Here is a 19,151-nt window from a genome sequence, read left to right as displayed (position 1 = left end):
CTGGAAGCATCTCTTTAAAAGCAAAATATTTCTATCCTCAATGAGGCAAGTAATCATGTCTGGAATAATTCCACTGTCATATGCTCCAGATCTGTGCTTTTTGCCTAATCAGGAAAGTAATTACAGCAAGGGATCTCGGGCAGGCCTGGACATACTATGGGAATCCATGCCTGGAAAACTGACCTGATTTCACCCAGTATTTCAAATAAACAACTCAGGAATGTGCTGGAATTGTCAGTAGTTATTTTGACTTGGCAAGCAGGCCAGCATTTAGCTGTAGTCTCCAGATGGCTGGGACAGGGGAGGAGGAGGAGAAATGAGAAAGAAAGGGAAGAGGTGGGGAAGGAGAGAAAGGGATTGAGAGGGTGCGATCAGCAAAAAGGGAAATGAAAGATCTGACAGGACCCCGCGTGCTCTGCCCGATGGCAATGACCACTGAGGACCTAGTGGGACCTGGAGGCCCCGGGCAAACGTGTCTCCCGCTGAACGTGCTACAGTGTGGCCTGTTCTGTGCAAGAAAGTATACCCTTTACTCCCACTAACCAGTCAAGGGTCTGGTGGTGTCCTTCCTTCCATCCTATTGTGGTCACTCACCCTTGTGACCACCGTGCAGTTTCCATGCAAAGAAAATAGAGAAGGCAAATTGTGTGTATATATGTCTGTGTGTAAGTTTACTTACGTATACACACACACACACACACACACACACACACACACACATCTTAAAGGTGAGATGGTTTTAATCAACCAGGCTTACAATCCTAGGGCTCTTCCCTGCCAGGGTCATCAGGCACAACCTCACCTCACCTCACCTCACCCCTCCCTGCACGCCCTCAGCCTGAAGCCCTCACCATCCTCCAAGAGGGCACATTCACCCCCTGCCTCCTCCCTTATATCCTCCAACTAAAATCCTGCTTGAGACTTGGCTCACATGCCACCACCTCTTATGCTCCTGGGACCCCTGTCGCCTGTTCCTTTATCGCCTCCAGTATTTCTTGGGGTTTGTTGTGCATTTGCATCACATGTGTCCCTGGCCCCTCCCTCTAGACTGTCCACTTCTTATGGGCAGGACTTGTGCTGCGTTCACCCTTTGTGTCCCTGATGGACCCGAGGAGTGGGCACTGCCGCCATCCAAACAGTAAATAAGTCAGGGGTTGAGGGGAGAGTGTGTTGCGACACTTTCTCCTTGACACGATGTAGCTGCACTGCCTTGTGTGTGAAAACCAGTTGGTGCATCTGGGTGTGAAATGTTATTTTTCTCCATATTTTCATCATCTAACATACTAAAGATTTTATTTACGTATGTTGTTTGTCTGCCTCCTCTTACCAGGATGTAAGTTCCATGAGGGCAGAGATTTCTGTCCATTTTATTCACAGTAGAACCCTCAGTCACCAAGGTATAGTGGCTGGTGTATAGTAGATACTCAGTACATCACTGTTGAATGGATTACTTTGTTTCGGGCAAGAGGAATAAGAGAGATTTTAGAATCATCTCAGTCTACTTAGAGTTTGCATCAGGCATAAGGGAGCGAGATGAAAGAAAAAGTACCCAAACTGCCACAGTCTCCCAGCAATTCTGAGATTCCCCAAATCCATCAACCAGAAAACCCTCTAAAAATTCTGGAGGCTTGCCTAAGGCATATAAGCCACCCCCAAGTGGGTGTCTGTCCATCTGCAGACCCACATCTGACCCTCTGTGAGCACAGGCAGCCACACCTTAGCTGCACACTCACTTCCCCCAGGTCTCCACTTCATCACCCTCCATGTGTGTTTTGGGCTGAATTAAGTGCCCCCAAAGTTCAATATGTTAAAGTCCTAACGCCCAGTACCTCTGAATGCAACTGTATTTGGAGAAGACAGACTCTTTCAAGAGGTTAAGTGAGGTAAAATGAGGTCATTGGAGTGCGTTGTAATCCATTGTGACTGCTGTCCTTATAAGAAGAGATTAGGACACACAGAGGGACGACCACGTGAAGACAAAGGGGGAGATGGCCGTCCACCAGCCAAGGAGAGAGGCCTCAGAGGAAACCAACCTGCTGACACCTTGATTTCAGACTTCTAACCTCCAGAACTGTGAGATGATAAATTTCTGTTGTTTAAGCCCCCCAGTCTGTTGTACTTTGTTACAGCAGCCCTAGCAAACCAAAACGATGTGGGAAAATCCCAAGGGAAACGTGTTTTTGTTAAGGATGCCCCAGCTGAATGCAGGAAACTAAACCGCTAGATAAGTGAAATGAAGTGGACATAAAGCAAGGAGGGGGAGAGTCAAACAGAGGCATAATGTGTTGACATTTTTTATATTTGGTATTTATGTCTTTTAAAAAAATTTTTTTTCAGGCCATTTTTTTCCTTAAAAAACAAACCAAAAAAAAAGCAACCAACAGCAATACTCTGTACAAGTATAACAAACATTAGAAATATGCATCATTCCAAAATAGTTACAAGAAAATTACAGTTTTAGAGTCCACATCAACATATCCTATTCATAGGTGTCCCCAAGGGAAAAAAAGCTACAGTATGTTAAATACTCGACTGCTACACATAGTCTGAAAACTCAGAACTTGGACTTTGGAGGCAAATCAACATCAGTCACCAAGACTTGTTTATTAGCTCAGCAAGTGCAATCAAGCATTTCAAAAGAAAACCAGGCTTTTTCATCCCAGATGAAAAGCGAACAAGAATCATCTGCATAGTTGGCCCCAACCCCAGGAGCCTATGACTTGGTGATGCCCAAATCCAGTGGAGTCAATTATGCCAAAATCTAATGGTTGTTACACGGCCACAGGGAACAGACCCAAATGTCACTTCCTACTGGTGCCAATCATCACAAGATTTAACTTTGCAGACAAAACGTCCTTGCTCTTGGGAGAAGATATCAATGGCCCAAATCCCCCAAACTAACTCATCCCATCCTGGCTGGTTTTCTGTATGCAACTGTCAAATACTAAGCAAGGGCGATCACACCATCCCCACGATTCCACTGGACTCCTCAAAGTTTGGTCCATTATCCACTCACTGTTCCATTGTTCCTGGAAGGGCTGGGGGCAGGAACTCAAAAGCACTTTCTCTTTTCTGGGGCCAACCCCCAGCCCGGGTGTCCTTTATATTTACACATTAATCTTCCCTTTTCACTGTGCTATAAATACCCTCACCAACCCCCCCACCCTTGGCCCATCGCCAGGTCTCTTCAGGATGCAGAGAAGCATCGTGACCTTCGTGTGACCTGCCCATTTGGAATCCAGGCCTCTCCACCACAAGCCTTCCTCCCAGGATTGGGAATGACGTCTGATCCCAAGATCATCCCAGGCGGAAGGGAGGAAGATTTCTGGGTTTTGCATTTGGACACAATATGTTTATGATTATTGTTGCTTTCATCTTTTAAAGGAATTTTTCTAGTTAAGTCCTTCCCTCCGACTTCTCCACAGCAGCGGCAGTGATGTGGGCAGGGCGTACATCTACATGGGATTTGGTACAGTGGCACCCATCACTGTGGTTTCCTGACAAACTGGAGTGGGAAGGGGTGTGACCCACAGAACTGCTGCCTGAACAGGGACCACTGAAGAAGTTACGGAACCCTCCAAGATCTTGCGTGCAAGGGGTAGCCTTCCAAGTGTGAAGGCTTGGAAGCAGTCGCCCAAACCCAGCTTCACTCAACACCCCGGGACAGCATGGCTTCCCTGATGCAGACCTTCAGAGCCAAAGAGGAGGACCCAGCCTGGCCTGGCCTGGCCAGCCCACTCCTCGAAGGGCCTGATACTGAACAAACTGCTTTCTACCAAAGAGAGCAAAGGATTCAGCAAAAAGTGCAATTTCCATTTGGGAAGTAAGGTTCTCCCAAAACCCGACACCATTACCACTTCTCCTTTATTCCTTTCAGTACCTCAAAGGGAGAGGGAGACAAAAGACGTGCAGCACTCGACCTCTGAACCGAATCAAGGGCTTTCTGTAGGCGGTGGTTCCCCCTTCGTGACCCTAAGATACCCAACTGTCCAGTCAGTGATCAAAGTGCCGGTGAGTTAAGGAGCATGGCAGGGTCAGGAGACAGGATCCCACAGATCCACGGTGACCAGGGCACGCCGCTCCCGTTTTCAATAGGACACATCGTCCTATGTTTACAGCAGGATTTATGACTGTGGGAAACGGCCACAGGACTCCAGGGACTTGGTCATTCCTTCATAAGACCTTGTACACTTCATTGCCTATTGGAGGAGAAACTCAACACATCTTCAAAATATAACCTGAGCCACAATATAAAATAAAAAGAAACAAATCCTTTCGTGTTAATGCCTTGAGAAGTTTACAGATTATGTACCAATAAAATAAATCCACATAGATTCTGAAATTCTCGGTGGATACACATACCTGAAAGCCAAAAACAACAACGACAAAAATCAATCTACACTTTAAAAAATCAAAGTAATTACAGCAGCAGTATAGTGAAAAGAAGTTTTAAAAATAATAATTACATCTTTGATACAAATTTGAACTTTGTACACCTCAGTTCCAAGGAATGACTGTTTTAAGAGTTTAGTATATATATATACAGCAGATACGGGTATGTGTCACTGCAGATACAGACTAAAGCCAGTAGACTCTACGGAAGGAGGGATTCATCTGACACTGTTTTCACACGGAAGTGTTTGCAGATTGCCACGCTTTTAAAAACATACACACATACACGGACACACAGAGACACATAAAATGCCAACCTGAGTAAAACATTACTAAAAACCTAGAGCATCATGAATCACTAAGTCACATATTGCACCTTTAAATAATCCTTCTTACCACATACAGAAATGAGAAAAAAGATCAAATGGGGACAATAAAAGATTATTGTGTCACTGAAGGGTTCCTCTGCTTCCCCCCGACCTTCCCCCACCCCGAAATTCTCACGGTGATAATTCAGTTTCCACTCTTGCTCAACCAATGGGCAGAAAATGTGGCCATCAGAAGTGTCTTTGGGGAAAAATAGGAGGGGGAAAGGGAAGAAAGAATAGAGCACAAAACAGGGGATGGGGGAAGCTGGGGAGGATCTCCTCTAGTCAAATGAGAACAGGAATGTTACTAAGAAGGCTGAACCTCTGATACTAAACTACTGTTTAAATATTCCACATAGTCCAATTATGAGATTCAATACAAAAATAGAGATCTACTGAGTTTTACCTGTGGAAGCATAATTCAGAAAAGGCACATGTTCAAATAGAAAACCCAGGCAGGAGAGGTACCATGTAGCCCTCCCTACATGATAATCATCCACTATTATGTATTTTCCATCAGCTAGATTCCAAGATACAGTAGGTAAAAATAGACCTCTGATACTTAAAATATATTCAACCTAACACAATCCTGGCTTTAGCATGTGAATCATATAAAATAGTCTTTTTTAAAAAGAATGTCTTGTAAAAGAAAAAAAAATCATAGCTCACTTTTCCTGGTGTTCTGTAATTCTCAAGAAAAAAAAAAGTGAACTCATCCCACTGATAATCAGAAACATAGTTGATTTGCTCACCACCCATCCACAGCCCCTGATAGCCCCAACTTCTCATTTGTCATGTTTCACATGTGCAGCTTCACACTCTCAAATTAGTTCTAACACAACGGAACAAAGAATTAGGATACTAGACATACAAAAACATGTCAACATCGGGGCATTTTCCTTTGCTGTGGGTGTGACGGTCTGGTTAACTCCAGAAAGGTTTTCCTTTGGAATTTAGGCAATGTAACCATTTGTCTTTCCGAATGCGGTCACTGGTGCAAGGTTTTCGTAGATTGTCATTGCAGTTGTGTTCTGGTAGATGAGATCTACTTTCGAGTGCTTCTGGGATCTGATAATATCCAAAACACACTGATTGAGGAAAACATACTGGTCCTGTTAGAAAAAGAAAGAGAGAAAACAAATGAGCACAGGTCCCGAAGATAGGCACCCAAGGTTTTTTTCAAGCAGATTACCGCCCTCCAACCCCACCCACCCCACAGCGAACACTCCAAGCTCACGCAGGTCGAGGGGTAATAACATAGTGGTGAAATCTGAAACCACAGACAGCAAGGTTCTCATCATTAATGGTTCTCAATGAGAGCGGCGCACCCCCCGCACCAAGGAAAAGTACCAGAATCTTGGGGAAGGGCAAAGAAAGAATGTGGAGGAAATAATGCACTAAAAAGTCCAGCAGGGTTTTCTTGGCTAGGGAGGAGGTGGAGAAAGAGTAAGCTGTGATTCTCAACAGAGGGGGTGGGTTAAAGGGGGATGATCAGGACTGAGTTGGGGATCCCCATCCTGAAGCGGGTGTAGAGACAGGGGTAATGATTGAGGTAGACCTGAAGGTCCCCATGCTTCAGGCAAACACCTCAGAATCCGCAGGTAGCCATTAAAAAGAGGAAGAAAGGGTGTATGCTGAAAGATATCCATAATGCTGTTAGAGGAGAAAAACATCACAGGGCAGCATTACCTACAAAATAAGATCCAATTTTTAAAATATGCTCTGTGTGTGTGTGTATGTGTATACATTTTTTTAACAGAGGTACATAAAGAAGCCTGTAAAGGTATATGCAAGCTGTAAACACTAGCTACCTCTAGGGAGTGGAATTGGGGAGGAAAAAGTAAAAGAGAAAAATGTCCTCTGTATAACCCTGTACTGTTAAATTTTTTTGATATGAACAAATTTATATTATTTTCAAAATATTTTAAAAAGGGATGAAAAAATTTGTAAGCAGGTATAAGATTTCTGTGTTTCTCAAAAGCGGATAAAAGATTGAGAACTACGACTCTATATATTAATTACAGCAGAAAATAGAAGATCTTTGTCCCTACCAACGCAGGAAGTGACTTCCGCTCTTCCCACCACAGCCATGCTGCACCACCCCAAAGCACACAATGCACCCAGGCCTCCAGAACATTCCCTGCTGGACTCAGAAACACAGCACATACTCATAGAGTTCGGAATTCATTCAGGGTGACGGCCTGATACAAGATTAATATTCTGCTCTGTCCTGGCCAGGGAGCATTCATCCCGACAGCTTTGAGGAAGGCTATTCCCAATACACGTGTTGAGAACATGCCTTGAACACATAGTTTATCAGGAACATTTCAGGGAAAGCCGAACCCAACAGTTTTACATAAATGACACTGTAGATATTAAGCATGCATTTTCCCAATTGGTCACCATCCTCCCGCAGCCATGATGACTGATGTTCTTTGACATTTACAAGGCAGGGTGAGGATATATTGCTGTGTTAAAGCTTAAAGCAGCATTATCCTATTTCGTATCATTAATATTTGACATGTCCATTTCATTAGCTTATTTTAAGAATGGTCAGACCTTCTTAGAAATCAAGGGTTTAAAAGACCAGTTTTATGAGTTTAAAACCCAGAAGCCAAAGTTCAGAGACTTGCTAAGATTATTTGGTGAGTCAGTGGCAGCAAAGTGAGGAATCCTGATACTGTCTCGGTTTGTAGCTCCATTGCTGCTATCAGGACGACTATGTCCCTGCATCGGATATCGTGGGGTAGTTCAATCCCACATCACTTTAAGGTCTTGAAAGAAATCCACCTCACAGCCAAGAGCCAGAAAGATCTGGAAGGGTGGAATATTTTAACACAAGTGTGTGACATGATGCCATCTTTTAAACACAGACGGGAAGGGGCAATTGTCAGACACAGACATTGGGCTCACCTCTGTTTGCACCATTAAAGGCCTGTGCATTCGAAGGTCGTACACAATCCCGTACACATCCACAGTGTTCTCGTCCTCTATCTGATAGATAAGACGATCGATGGCAATGAAAGTGCCCGTCCTTCCCACCCCAGCACTGAAAAAAAAGGGGAAATGAGCATGTCAGCATGCGTTACCTCGACTGTAAAACTCCCATTTCCCCATTTATACATATATCTTACTCTCCTCCACTATCAGGCTTTGAGGGTCAAGCCCAGGACCGTTACCAACTGGCTCAATTGAAACCTTTCAAGTCAGACTGTACTAGCTTAGAACTGGGGCCCAAGTCCTAAAGTTACTTTCATGTCAAATGCCACAAATAAAACACCTTGTTAGAGCGTCTTGAATCTCAGTCCCATTCAAGTTGCCACTGTATCTAGGATGGCAAGCTTCATCCATTTACTCCCCAGAGGGCAACAAAGTCCCTCCCTTCTTCTGTCCTAAAATCAATTCCTTCAGCTTCAAAGCTAATTTCCTATTGTTCTGGAGGAGAGGGTGGCAAACTTTTTCTGTTAAGGGCCAGAGAGTAAATATCTTCAGCTTCGCAGACTTTGCAAATCAACTCTTTCTGCCACTATAGCATAAAAGTAACTATAGACAATATGTAACCAAATGGACATGGCTGTGTTCCAATAATACTGTATTTACAAAAACAGACAGCCAAATAGACTGTGGTGATGGTTTCACAGGGGTATACTCATCTCCAAACTCATCACTGTTTTACTCATTATGTTGTATTCATTAATTTACATGCAGTTTTTATATGTGGAAAAAAATATTTTTAAATAAATAAAATGAATTAGAATTATGTGTTTCAACATTGTTAAATAGCAAACCAAAATAGGTTGCAGAATGATGTATACATTATAAAATCTGGTAAAAGTTTAAAGCTATATAAAACCATAGAGTTACCTACATATGTAATAAAATATAAAAGCACAGAAGGGAATGATACAGATCAACTTTAGAACCACATTCACCTATGTAAGAAGGCGAATGGGATAGGAGACTAGTAAGCAGAGACTTTAATTATATCTGTAATGTATTATTAACAAAAAGAAACATATATGGCATCATGTTGTGCTTGATTAAATTGTTATTATTCTCCATGCTTTGAAATATTTCAAAACAAAATATTATAAATAAGAAAGAAATTTAAATATATTATGATTTTTTTTTTAAATACAGGCAGGTGACCAAATCTGACCCACAGGCTATAGTTTGCCAACCCCCGTTCTAAAGTCGCAGGCTTAGGGAATAAGCCCTAATTCCTTATTGGTCCCTTATCCAAACCTTTCTTGAATTTGTAAATACCTATTGCATTCCCTCTTAGGGTTTTTTTTTTTTTTTTCAAAAGTGTCCATATTTATAATTACGTTTGAAATCTGTCACACACGGACAGCCATCTGCATACCTGCAGTGCACCAGAATCGGTGACTCAGGAGGACTCTGCTTCATGTAGTCACGAACAAGGTACCGGAAGTTGATGAGCAGGTCAGTGGTGTCAGGAACGCCATGGTCAGGCCAGGAGGTGAAATGGAACTGACGCAGAGTGTGACTCTCACTTGTCTGGATCTAAAAGCCAAGAAAAGTTGTAAGATCCAGAGAGACAGGCAAGCTAGATCAAGCAGTACCTGAAGACTGAACTGCACGGCTCAGCTGAAAGGCAGCTCAGCAGAAGTGGTTATGACCACAAATTAGAATGGTACATTGGTACAACAGCTGATAAAGTGCTTGCAAGGACTTCGACGAACTCATCAAATCCTCATAACATGCCAAGCAGGAGGGTTTATTATCCCCCTTTAAAGAAGGAGGAGAAAGGTTCCAAGAAGTGAAACAACTTCTCTAACACTCAGCTCAGAGGCAAAAGTCTCTGATCCTTCGATTGTGAGTTCAGAATCTTCCCCTTCCAAGACAGCCTCCTGCCAATTATGTGCTCACATTCTTACACCTACACCTCCTTAGAGATTCATAAACCCCACCCCTTGAGCCCACCTGGAAATGTCACTGACCAAAAATGAATTTATACAAATACAACTATGAGAGTCAGTGCCTTCGGGGCAAGAACTGCCTCATAATTCACGTCTTACAAAGAATTTAATAAAGTGATGGGCAACTGGCAAGCACCAAGTAAATATTTAGAACTGTAGGGGTTTGAGAAAGGGCATCTATTTCGACTTCAGATAGACAATAGCAAGTGAAGCTTATGATAACAGAGTTAGTTATTATACAGACTGGTTTCCTACGTGGACCAAAGCACATACCTTTAATTGTCAGAACTCCGCCCAGGCTGGGCCATTCCCATTCCTGATTCAGCTGTACTCATTATGCCTGCACCTGGGCACTGGCCTCACCTGTGTGTACCTACACCTGGACTGCTGGCATTTCCATCTTCTTTATGACAGCTACCCTTTGAAGCTTTTTTTGTTGTTGTTAATGTATATACGTTATAAAAGCAGTACATTCACATTATTCAAAATGTGGAAGACAGTAAGAAAAAAGGGCAGTGAGGGAAGAGGGTACTGTGAAGTCCCGTCACACAGGAACATAACATTCACAGATTTAATTATAAGCACTCATCCAAAGAAAGAAACCAGCCATGAGAGAAAAGAGGGGAGAAGGAGAGAGCTGAGGGGAAGGTCAGATTTTCAGTATTATCTCCACAGAAGAGCAAAGAGGCTCAGGTTAGAGGTGGCAGTCAAAGGACACTTTCAGCCCTATCAGTTATGTCCCCACTTCTTAAAGGGAAAATATATTCATGCATTTTGTACAATTAAAAATAATATTTTATTAAATGCCATGTGGTATCCTAGATTGGATCCTGAACTGGAAAGGGCTTTAGTGGAAAACTATGAAATTAGAATAAAGTCTGGAGTTTAGTTAATAAAAATAATAATAATAGTAAATTTTTTAATGATGTGGACAATTCTACCCACCATTCCCCTCCATAAGGGCAAACTCCAAGCAGTGAAAGCAACCAAGGATAAGCCAGTCTGTTTAAAATGGGTGAAGTCTATAGAAATAAGTATGACATTTTAAGGGATTCTCAGCTATGGTAAACTGCATTATTTATGTGACCCATTCAATACATGATTAACTGCTTTGACGGCATCTCCAGGAGAGGAATTGAAATAAGTATTAATGGAGGCCAGAGCCTTTGAGACACAGCAATTAGCAAACAGTTAATATACTACAACAGTGTAGCATGAAATGACTTATGAACTCTTCAAGGATAATTCTCATAACCTGGAAACCAACCCACCAGCCCCTCATAAATGCAACTCTACTAAATCTACTTCCAGGTTTTTCTTCTATGCGCTATGCATAATGTGCATAAAATTTTGTCTCCCAGTATATTTCCCTTAATTACACTCTAGCTTCTCCTCATGGTAATTATGCAGTCTCCATAGCCATCATTTCTAATAGCTGAATAATGATACAGTGACTAGATAACCTATAGTTTCATTATCTATACTCCAAAAGCTAGATATCTGCATGGTTTCCAAATTTCCCCCCCCATTATAAATAATACTCAGATTCATCTTTATGAATAATAAGGCTTCTCCTATATTTCAGATTATTTCTTTAGGGCAGATTCTCAAACTTGGAACCACCAGATCAAAGGGGGACGGATATTTTTATGCCTTTGATATAAACTGCAGAGGGTTATATTGATTTATGCAGCCATCAAAAGATATCAATGTTGCTCATGACACTGATTCTATTTTTAAACATCCTTAAAAAAATTGAAAGGACACATAAACTGACTTCCTAGAATGCCTACACAATTTAACTGTATTTGTTTTCATAACGTTTTGGGGGAAGGGAGGCCATGTGTATATGTCCTGGAATCCTATTATTGTAACTGTCATTATAAACTATTCCAACAGCAAATGGCCACTCCTGATGTCACATTTCCAACCAAATAATCCAAAACGGCCTTGATTTGAAACAAAAATTCTATGAGCAGGTCACATGGAAGTGGAAGGAAAGGAGTACAGATACTGAGCCATGCTCTTAAGATTCACTTTATTTAAGAACAACTTAGGGGGCTTCCCTGGTGGCGCAGTGGTTGAGAGTCCGCCTGCCGATGCAGGGGACACGGGTTCGTGCCCCGGTCCGGGAAGATCCCACGTGCCGCGGAGCAGCTGGGCCCGTGAGCCATGGCCGCTGAGCCTGCGCGTCCGGAGCCTGTGCTCCGCAACGGGAGAGGCCACAACGGTGAGGGGCCCGTGCACCGCAAAAAAAAAAAAAAAAAAAAAAAGAACAATTTAGGAAATTCTCTTTAAGAAAGCAAAGCCAAAGCGTTGCCTTAGAGTATATGTAGATATGGATTGTTTTATTCTATAAAGAAAAAAGCAAAAATATAATTCTGATGCATAAAAAAATTGGTTAATACCAACCTAAAAAGTATCAACCCAAGATTTATATATGTTAATGTTATATGAGACTTATCCTTCTTGACCTCTTACTTACATTTTTCACCGTGAAGTCTCTGATGGTCCATTCTGGTAGAACAATTTCTGACGTCATTGCCACCGTTATGTTCCCATAGTCCTGAGCCTGCTTGGAGGGCCAGTACTCCTCACATTTGGTCTAGAATAAAATGTGTTTTTATACAAAGACTCAGATCAAACTGTCTACCATCACAAAAGCCTCACAAGGAGACCAGATATTGAAAACTAGCACCGCCCGGGGTCTGAATCCATCCCTTAGGTGGGTTCTGTCTGACCCTTGGAATTTTTTTTTTTTTTTAATTTACGATTCCTGCCAACTCTTTTAAATTTGGGAGTTTTCCCATAAAAATCCAGATTTCTGGCTTCTCTTGAAAAATCAGAAGATCTAGCCAACACTGAGCCCCCATTTCTGCACAAAAACTGACTCAGAGCTAAGCAGCAGCTGTTCCTTCACAGGGGACACCATGCCCACCCAGCTCCCCCAGGCCTACAGCAGCCATTCCACTAACTGCTCCCTGAACTAAACTTCTCTGACTGACCTATAACCCTAAGCAGAAGAAATGAGAACTTTCCCCAATACTTTTAGATACACACTAATTGCAGTACAAATATGGACACCAATAAAGAGAATCAGATTAAATCATTTGGGGGTCTTTGATTTTTATAAAGTCAATGGGCAGATGTGAACAGAAATAAAAATCAAGAAACAACTGCACTCTGAGACTACCTGAATCCCCATTTAATAACTGACTGAAAACACACACACACATATATACACACACTCTCTCTCTAAACTTTCCAAAGTGTGCTCTCCTGCAATGGATTCTAACCCTGACTGATATCTGACTCACCTCGGAGGTTTGTTTTGCTTTAAAAACAGATACCTGCTTCCCACCTCCAGAGATGCTGACTCTGACCCAGGGATCTGTAGTTTTTAAAAGATGCCAGCTTCTGGACCACTGCTCCAGGAAAGAACACAGGACTGGGACACACACTGACATGGAGTTTTTGCCCAGGTTGTCTCTTACCCGCTGGATTTATGTTACTACCTTGTGGGCAAGTTCTTAAACTCTAAGCTTCAGTTTCCCCATCTATAAAATAATAACACCTCACAGGGTTGTTATAGGAAAAAATAACATATCTGGAGAATCTAGTGCAGAAAATACACTGGCTCTCTTCCCCTGTCACCCAGGGTCAGTAACATCCACTTCTCTCCCGCCTGACGATGAACAAGGACCCATTAAATTCATCTTCTTGTTCTTCGTTAATTTAACTATGTCGTTTTCATTTATCTAACAGATATTTAGGAGAATGTTCCATGTGATGTTCCATGTGTGAGGCCCTGGGCTCAACAGCACCATAAAGTTTATTTGCATTCATAAGCAATGGCCTTTCGTTTGCACAATAACCTGTTCTAATGCAAGAAGCGGGTGCAGAACCCAACCTTCTGTGTCACAAATAATATGAAGAAGGGAACCACCTCTAACTGTTCTTTGTTACCTTTCCTTCCTCCAGCCCCAGCCCCTAGCACAGGACCTTACACATACTTGGGGCTGGATAAACATCTGCTAAATTAAAGTGAAAGAACAGAACATTAAAAGAAATGATGCCCAGGGACTTCCCTGGTGGCGCAGTGGTTAAGAACCCGTCTGCCAATGCAGGGGACAGGGGTTCGAGCCCTGGTCCGAGAAGATCTCACATGCCGCAGAGCAACTATGCCCGTGCATCACAACTATTGAGCCTGGGCTCTAGAGCCCGCTCGCCACAACTAGAGAAAGCCTGCGTGCAGCAACGAAGACCCAGTGCAGCCAAAAATTAAATAAATAAGTAAATAAAAGCTCTACTATTAAAAAAAGAAAAAAAAAAAGAAATGATGCCTGACACGTTGGCACTATCTCCGGGATAGTGCTACTCAAAGCATGCATCCTGGAGCAGCAGTAGCAGTGGGAACTGTCAGAAATGCAATTCGGAGGTCCACCACAGACCCTCTGAATTAGAAACTCTGGAGGCGGAACCACCCTGCAGGTGACTCTGATGCACGTTAAAGTTTCAGAACCACTGGCCTAGGGACTTAACACCTAGGGACTTCCCTGGTGGTCCAGCGGTTAAGATTCTACCCTTCCAATGCAGGGGGACACGGGTTCGATCCCTGGCTGGGGAACTAGCACGGCCCCAAAAGAAAAGGGACTTGACTCCTATTCTTCAAGTCACGAACCTACATGAAAAACTTCAGAAAGCACATTAGGTCCTATTCCTCAGGCACAGGCTTTCTGAATTTAGCCCATGTTTTTCAATTCTCCTTGGTCCACTTATGGAAAGATGGGATTTTATTACTAGAAGAAATCTTATCTTTGATGTAAGTGGCTGGGAGGATTCCAGGCCATCAGAAGGGAGAGGGAACTGCTGAGACTTCTCTGGGGATACATCAGAAATTTTGCATAAAGAAAGGGTCCCAATGCTATAGACTAAGTTTGAAAATCACTTAGTTGGTCAAATTGGTCATCTCACAGGTGCAGCTGGTTGCTCGGAGGCAGGTCGGGCTTGCACTCATTCACAGAGCTGATGAAGAACGGAGCTGCACGTGAATTCTTCCGCCTCACTAACCCAACCCCTGCTGTTCATTAATGCCAGCAGCAGTGACTTAATGAATAGAGAACATTGCTCTCTGTCCACAAAGGAAGGTAATGATAACATAGAATTTTTTAACGTTTTTCTAAAACTTTTCTCTTAGTGGAGAAAAAGTCAGAAAACACACTTCTAAGAACAGAGGTGCTAATATTTGGGGGAGTGTTTTTTTAAAAAAAGACAAATCATTTTTAAGATACCCTCCCGCCACAGTAAATATGAATGAACGAATTGAACTGAATAATAATAAAAATAAAAGATACTTACCCTTCCCTGTTCAACACATTTGGTCAACATGACAATGGCATAGACATTTTTCTCCCAAACCATACGCCAAAAATCTTTCAAAGTGTTGGGTAAAGGTCCTTGTGTGGCAATAAAATCTTTCTTGGAATGGTAGCCCTAAAAATGGAAAGCAGCACATATTCAACCTCAAAGAGACAGCAAGAGGACAGCCGGAGGACCTCCTCCTAACCAGCCAGCACCATGAGCCCCGCTCTCCACTTACAGGCATGTAGTTGGCATTGATGTAGTCGTCAGTTGAATGGGCATGGACTGAAAGTTTGACACGGGAAATATCGTCTGTGACATTCAAAGAAAAAAGTTCCATATTAGAATAGAAGCAAAGGTGTGAGGTGAGTTGAATACAAGAGAAAAAAGTACAAGATGGCAACACAGGGGCTCCATCACACCTTGAAGCTGCATGGCTTGGTGTTTTACATCCACGACCTTATTTCATTCCCCCAGTCACCAGCCGTGACTATGGCACAGAGAACTTACGTGATCACCTGGGCAGAGCTGGTCAGTGGCAGAGCCACAGTTAGAACCCGGGCAGCCTGGCAACAGGTCCCAAGGTCTTAACCACTCCAGACCGCCTTCTCAGGTGAAACCAACTATTACCATCCTTGGGTGAGTGCCACGAGCCAGGGAAGGCCCTCAGCAATGTTATTTATTCCTTATAACCACACTACAAGCTTCTGTGCCCATTTTAAAGAGGAGGAAACTGAGGGTCAGAGAGATTAAGTGATTCTTCCAAGCACTTTCATCTGGTGAATGGCAGTCAGAATTCAAATCCAGTGCCCTTTCCACTATAGCAGGGTAGATACTCAGTTAAGACTTTCACACTTTCTCTATTCTCATAAAAAAATGTTGTTATAAAAAGACAGTCCCAAATGCAAGAATAAACTGAATGTATAAGACTATTGTAAGTGGTATATGTGGAATCTAAGATATGACACAAATGAACTTATTTACAAAACAGACACAGACTCACAGGCATAGAAAACAAACATATAGTTATCAAAGGGGAAAGGGGGTGGGGGATAAATTAGGAGTTTGGGATTAGTAGATTCAAACTACTATATATAAAATAGATAAACAACATGGTTCTGTATAACACAGTTATACTGAACTATATTCAATATCCTATAATAAACCATAATGGAAAAGAGTATGAAAAAAAGTGTATATATAGGGCTTCCCTGGTGGCGCGGTGGTTGGGAGTCCGCCTGCCGATGCAGGGGACGCGGGTTCGTGCCCCGGTCCGGGAAGATCCCACATGCCGCAGAGCGGCTGGGCCCGTGAGCCATGGCCGCTGAGCCTGTGCGTCCGGAGCCTGTGCTCCGCAAGGGGAGAGGCCACAACAGTGAGAGGCCCGCGTACCGCAAAAAAAAAAAAAAAAAAAAAAAAAAAGTGTATATATATATATATAATATATATATATGTAATATATATATATTATATATATATAAAATGGAATCACTTTGCTGTACAGCAGAAATTAACAGAACCTTGTAAATCAACTATAGTTCAATTTCTTAAAAACAGACTATATAAGTGAAAGGATGTCAAGCATAAAATTCTCATGTTTCCTATATACTGTCATCTCAAAACACACACAAAATTGTCCAACTCCAGAAATGAAATAGTATCCTTAAAATCTCAACTATCAGCCTGAGCTATAAGCAGCAGCTCCTATGTTTCCCTGTCTTTGACTATCCACTATCTCACCTTCCCTTGAACAAAATAACAATAATTCTAAACCCAGTTACCAACATGACTTTTAGCCTAAAATCTTCCCAATAATAAAAACAACAGCCAGGGCTCCCCTGGTGGCGCAGTGGTTGAGAGTCCGCCTGCCGATGCAGGGGACACGGGTTCCTGCCCCGGTCCGGGAAGATCCCACATGCCGCGGAGCGCTGGGCCCGTGAGCCATGGCCGCTGAGCCTGCGCGTCCGGAGCCTGTGCTCTGCAACGGGAGAGGCCACAACGGTGAGAGGCCCGCGTACCAAAAAAAAAAAAAAAAAAAAAAAAACAACAGCCAAACTCTGGATCTGAAAATCTCCACAGACATCCACAAGAACAGGCCAATAATCCTGAGTTAACCCTCAAAGCACAGAGCTGAGGCAGATCCCAACAGCCTAGTTTTAAAAGCGTTTCTCGGGCTTCCCTGGTGGCGCAGTGGTTGAGGGTCCGCCTGCCGATGCAGGGGATACGGGTTCGTGCCCTGGGCCGGGAAGATCCCACGTGCCGCGGAGCGGCTGGGCCCATGAGCCATGGCCGCTGGGCCTGCGCGTCCGGAGCCTGTGCCCCGCAACGGGAGAGGCCGCAGCGGTGAGAGGCCCGCGTACCGCAAAAAAAAAACCAGAAGTGTTTCTCTCAGCACACGCATGAGTCAATGTCTGCTGTCAAAATAAGTGCTGGAGGGGCGGCGAGGAATGAAGAGAAAGAAGGGAGGAGCTAGAAGATCCTGAATCTAAACAGAAGTTAACATTTCAGGCCAGGAAAGAAAAACACAACTTCAAGTAAAACAGACAATTAAAAAAAAAAAAAAAAAAAGACAGGAATGAACCCAAATGTAATTCATATTTAGCCATGGAATGTGCGCAGCCAACCAGAGACGTGTCTGGACAAACAGAAAGCATTACTCCCTGCCTGCCCTCACCCTGCTCCCTTTCATTCCAGAACTATACTAACTGAAATAAAAGAGCTGTGGGAATAAAGGGGTTCAAAGCACAGACTCTGGCCTTTTCCTTGAATGAAACTGACAGACCTGGTCCAAGTCTGGTCCCGCCATGACTATCTGTGTGACTCTGGACAAATCACCTAGCCACTCTGTGCCTCATTTTCCTCATCTGCTAAGCGACTATTCTACCTATTTCATAAGGCTATTGTGAGGATTGAATTCAATGGCATATGCCTAAACACCGTGCTCAGCACACAGAAGGTGACTAAGGAATGGCTATGGAAGTGGTTAGTTCGTATCTGGATTCTTCTCCCCTCTACTGTTAGAGATGTGATGCCAGTGATGGAAAAAAGGGAAAGTAATGCGGAAAAAACAACTTACAGGGTAGAACATTATTATAGCGATTTTTTCCTCTATTCTCAGCCAGTTCAGCTGCGTACTTAGGTAGACTAATTCCAACAAGCTTCAGATCCTAAAAACAGAACATATGAGTTGTTCATTTATTCAGTGTTCAAATGTTAGTTATACTACTCAGAGAGTATGACAGAACAAAGTGGGAATGCAGAGATGTTATGGGTAACATTGCGTCCCTCAAATAGATATGCAGCCTGGAGGGGTGGGATAGGGAGGGTGGGAGGGAGACGCAAAAGGGAGGGGATATGGAAACATATGTATATGTATAACTGATTAAATTTGTTATAAAGCAAAAAATTAAAAAAAAAAAAAGATATGCAGAAGTTCTAACCCCCAGTACCTGTGAATGAAATCTGATTTGAAAATACAGCTTTTGCAGATGTACTCAAGATAAGATGAGGTCATACTGCAGTAGGGCAGGGCCCTTAATGCAATATCACTGGTGTCTTTATAAGAGGAGAAAAGACACTGAGATACAGACACACAAGGGAGACATGTGAAGGTGGAGGTTATATGGCCACAAGTCAAGAATGCTTGGGGCTTCCAGAAGCTGGATGAAGCAAGGAGGGATCCTCCCCAAGAGGTTTCAGAGGGGCCCCCAGGGGACATGCAAGAGCTTCTCTCTCCCCTCAAAGAGGGCTGCCTCTCACCCAAAGCTTCACCATAAAACGGAAACAGGCAGTTTTCCAACTTTCAGGAAAAACGTAGAGCAATTAAAAACACAATATTTATAGCCACATACTTCATATTCTTCCGCAAATCCACAGTTGGAGTCAGCTTGCTGTTTCTTAAAGTAGGCCTCAAAATTCTCCACTTTGATTAACTTGGATCTAGGAAAACAAAACAGGAATTTTTGCATTCAACCAAGTTCACACTCAAAATAGAAAAATACAAGTTATTTTTTTTAAAAGTGGAGAGTTTACTCACTTTTTAGGTCTTCATCATAGAAAAGGAAAGAAAAAAAATAAGCAGTTAGAA

The 19,151-nt window shown here is 42.8% G+C and overlaps 1 protein-coding gene across 1 annotated transcript in view; it reads right to left on the bottom strand.

Moving 5' to 3' along the window:
- Positions 1-2,293: 2,293 nt before the first annotated feature.
- Positions 2,294-19,151, bottom strand: part of PTPRJ (protein tyrosine phosphatase receptor type J) — a 175,381-nt gene continuing 158,523 nt past the window's right edge. The window contains exons 16-23 of the mRNA XM_081238650.1: positions 18,916-19,003; positions 18,141-18,231; positions 15,303-15,376; positions 15,062-15,196; positions 12,189-12,308; positions 9,127-9,287; positions 7,674-7,809; positions 2,294-5,872 (exon numbers count right to left, since the gene is read on the bottom strand). Of these exons, the coding sequence (XP_081094776.1) occupies positions 5,714-5,872; positions 7,674-7,809; positions 9,127-9,287; positions 12,189-12,308; positions 15,062-15,196; positions 15,303-15,376; positions 18,141-18,231; positions 18,916-19,003 (964 nt within the window). The 3' untranslated portion in view covers positions 2,294-5,713. The remainder of the gene's footprint in view (positions 5,873-7,673; positions 7,810-9,126; positions 9,288-12,188; positions 12,309-15,061; positions 15,197-15,302; positions 15,377-18,140; positions 18,232-18,915; positions 19,004-19,151) is intronic.

This window comes from Mesoplodon bidens (genome assembly GCF_964165515.1).
Source record: "Mesoplodon bidens genome assembly, chromosome: 7".
In the NCBI taxonomy this organism is placed as follows: Eukaryota; Metazoa; Chordata; class Mammalia; order Artiodactyla; family Ziphiidae; genus Mesoplodon; species Mesoplodon bidens.
Note: the sequence above shows the minus strand (reverse complement) of the source record. Positions and strands in the feature narration are given on the sequence as shown.